Below are 1,480 nucleotides of genomic sequence, written 5' to 3'. Positions count from 1 at the left end.
AAAAAAAAAAAAAAAAGGGTGAAGACGACTTCATCTTTCCTGGTGATGGTTCCTCACTAAAATAGATTTGAAAGCCATAGGAGCCCTCCCGGCTCATATGCAAAATACAAACCTTTGGACTCTGAGCATGGATTTTAGAACTTGAACTTTTGGAGAACAGATACTTGGCTATCACTGTAGATCTCTCTTACATGGATTTTACATTTACTCTAGAAAGAGAAAGATGGGATCTCACCCTATCACCTATGCTGGAGTGCAATGAGTGCGATTATAGCTCACTTCACCCTCTAATTCCTGGGCTCAATCAGTCCTTAGCCTCCCAGGTAGCTAGGACTATAGGCACATACCACCACATCTGGCTAATTTATTTTTACTTTTATAATTTTTTTTATAGAGGCAATGTCTCCTATATTACCCAGTCTGGTCTTGAACTCCTGGGCTCAAGTAGTCCCTCCCACCTTGGCCTCCCTAACTACTAAAGTTTGAGCCACTGTGCCCAGCGTTTATCTTTTATTGAAAGGGAGAAATGTTAGCCACTAACCTCATTGTTGGCATTTTTCCCCCCACAGGGTATTTTAGATTACCTGGATAACATGTCCCCTCAGCAAATACGAAAACTCTTCTATATTCTCAGCACACTGGCATTTAGCAAACAGGTGGAAACCAGCAGCCACATCCAGGTAAGAGGCAGTGTGTTGAGAAAGAGTCATTTAAACTTCTTCACTAGAAATTTGTTGGAAAAATCTAGCAAATGATAGCCTTACCAGTTTGTGTAATAGTAGAAATAAAATAGATAGCCATAGTCCCAGCATTTTTTTATTCTTGCCACAAACATTAAGTACCTGTTCTGAGCCTGACACTGAGATGCTAGGTATGTTAGCTCTTCTGCCTACAAGAAGCTTTGTCTATTCAGATAGAGAAAGGTCTGTGATCAGCTAACCATGAAAATGAATAAGAAAAGCCATTCATGGGCGGCGCCTGTGGCTCAGTGACTAGGGCACCCACCCCATATACTGAGGATAGCAGGTTCAAACCCGACCCCAGCCAAACTGCAACAAAAAAATAGCTGGGCGTTTTGGTGGGCACCTATAGTCCCACCTACTTGGGAGGCTGAAGCAAGAGAATTGCTTAAGCCCAGGTGTTGGAGGTTGCTGTGAACTGTGTTGATGCCATGGCACTCCACCAACGGCAATAAAGTGAGACTCTGTCTCTACAAAAAAATAAATAAGAAAAGTCATTCATGGGGTGGCACCTGTGGCTCAAAGGAGTACGACACCAGCCCCATATGCTGGAGGTAGCAGGTTCAAACCCAGCCCCAGCCAAAAAAGAAAAAGAAAAGCCATTTGTGGCTTGGTGCCCATAGTTCAGTGGTTAGAGCACCAGCTACATACATCGGGGCTGGAGGTTTAAACGTGGCCCAGGCCTACTAAACAACGACAACAACAGCAGCAAAAAAAAAAAAAAAAAAAAAAAGCGGCCG

The 1,480-nt window shown here is 43.3% G+C and overlaps 1 protein-coding gene across 1 annotated transcript in view; it reads left to right on the top strand.

Annotated features, from left to right (window-relative positions):
* FANCD2 (Fanconi anemia complementation group D2) overlaps positions 1 to 1,480 on the top strand; it is a 73,521-nt gene that overhangs the window by 25,107 nt on the left and 46,934 nt on the right. The window contains 1 exon segment of the mRNA XM_012802473.2: positions 570 to 680. Coding sequence (XP_012657927.1) covers positions 570 to 680 — 111 coding nt within the window.

The sequence above is a fragment of the Otolemur garnettii genome, unplaced genomic scaffold, assembly GCF_000181295.1.
Source record: "Otolemur garnettii isolate 467f Iridium unplaced genomic scaffold, OtoGar3 scaffold00015, whole genome shotgun sequence".
NCBI classification, from domain to species: domain Eukaryota; kingdom Metazoa; phylum Chordata; class Mammalia; order Primates; family Galagidae; genus Otolemur; species Otolemur garnettii.
This window is presented reverse-complemented; position numbering and strand designations above follow the sequence as displayed.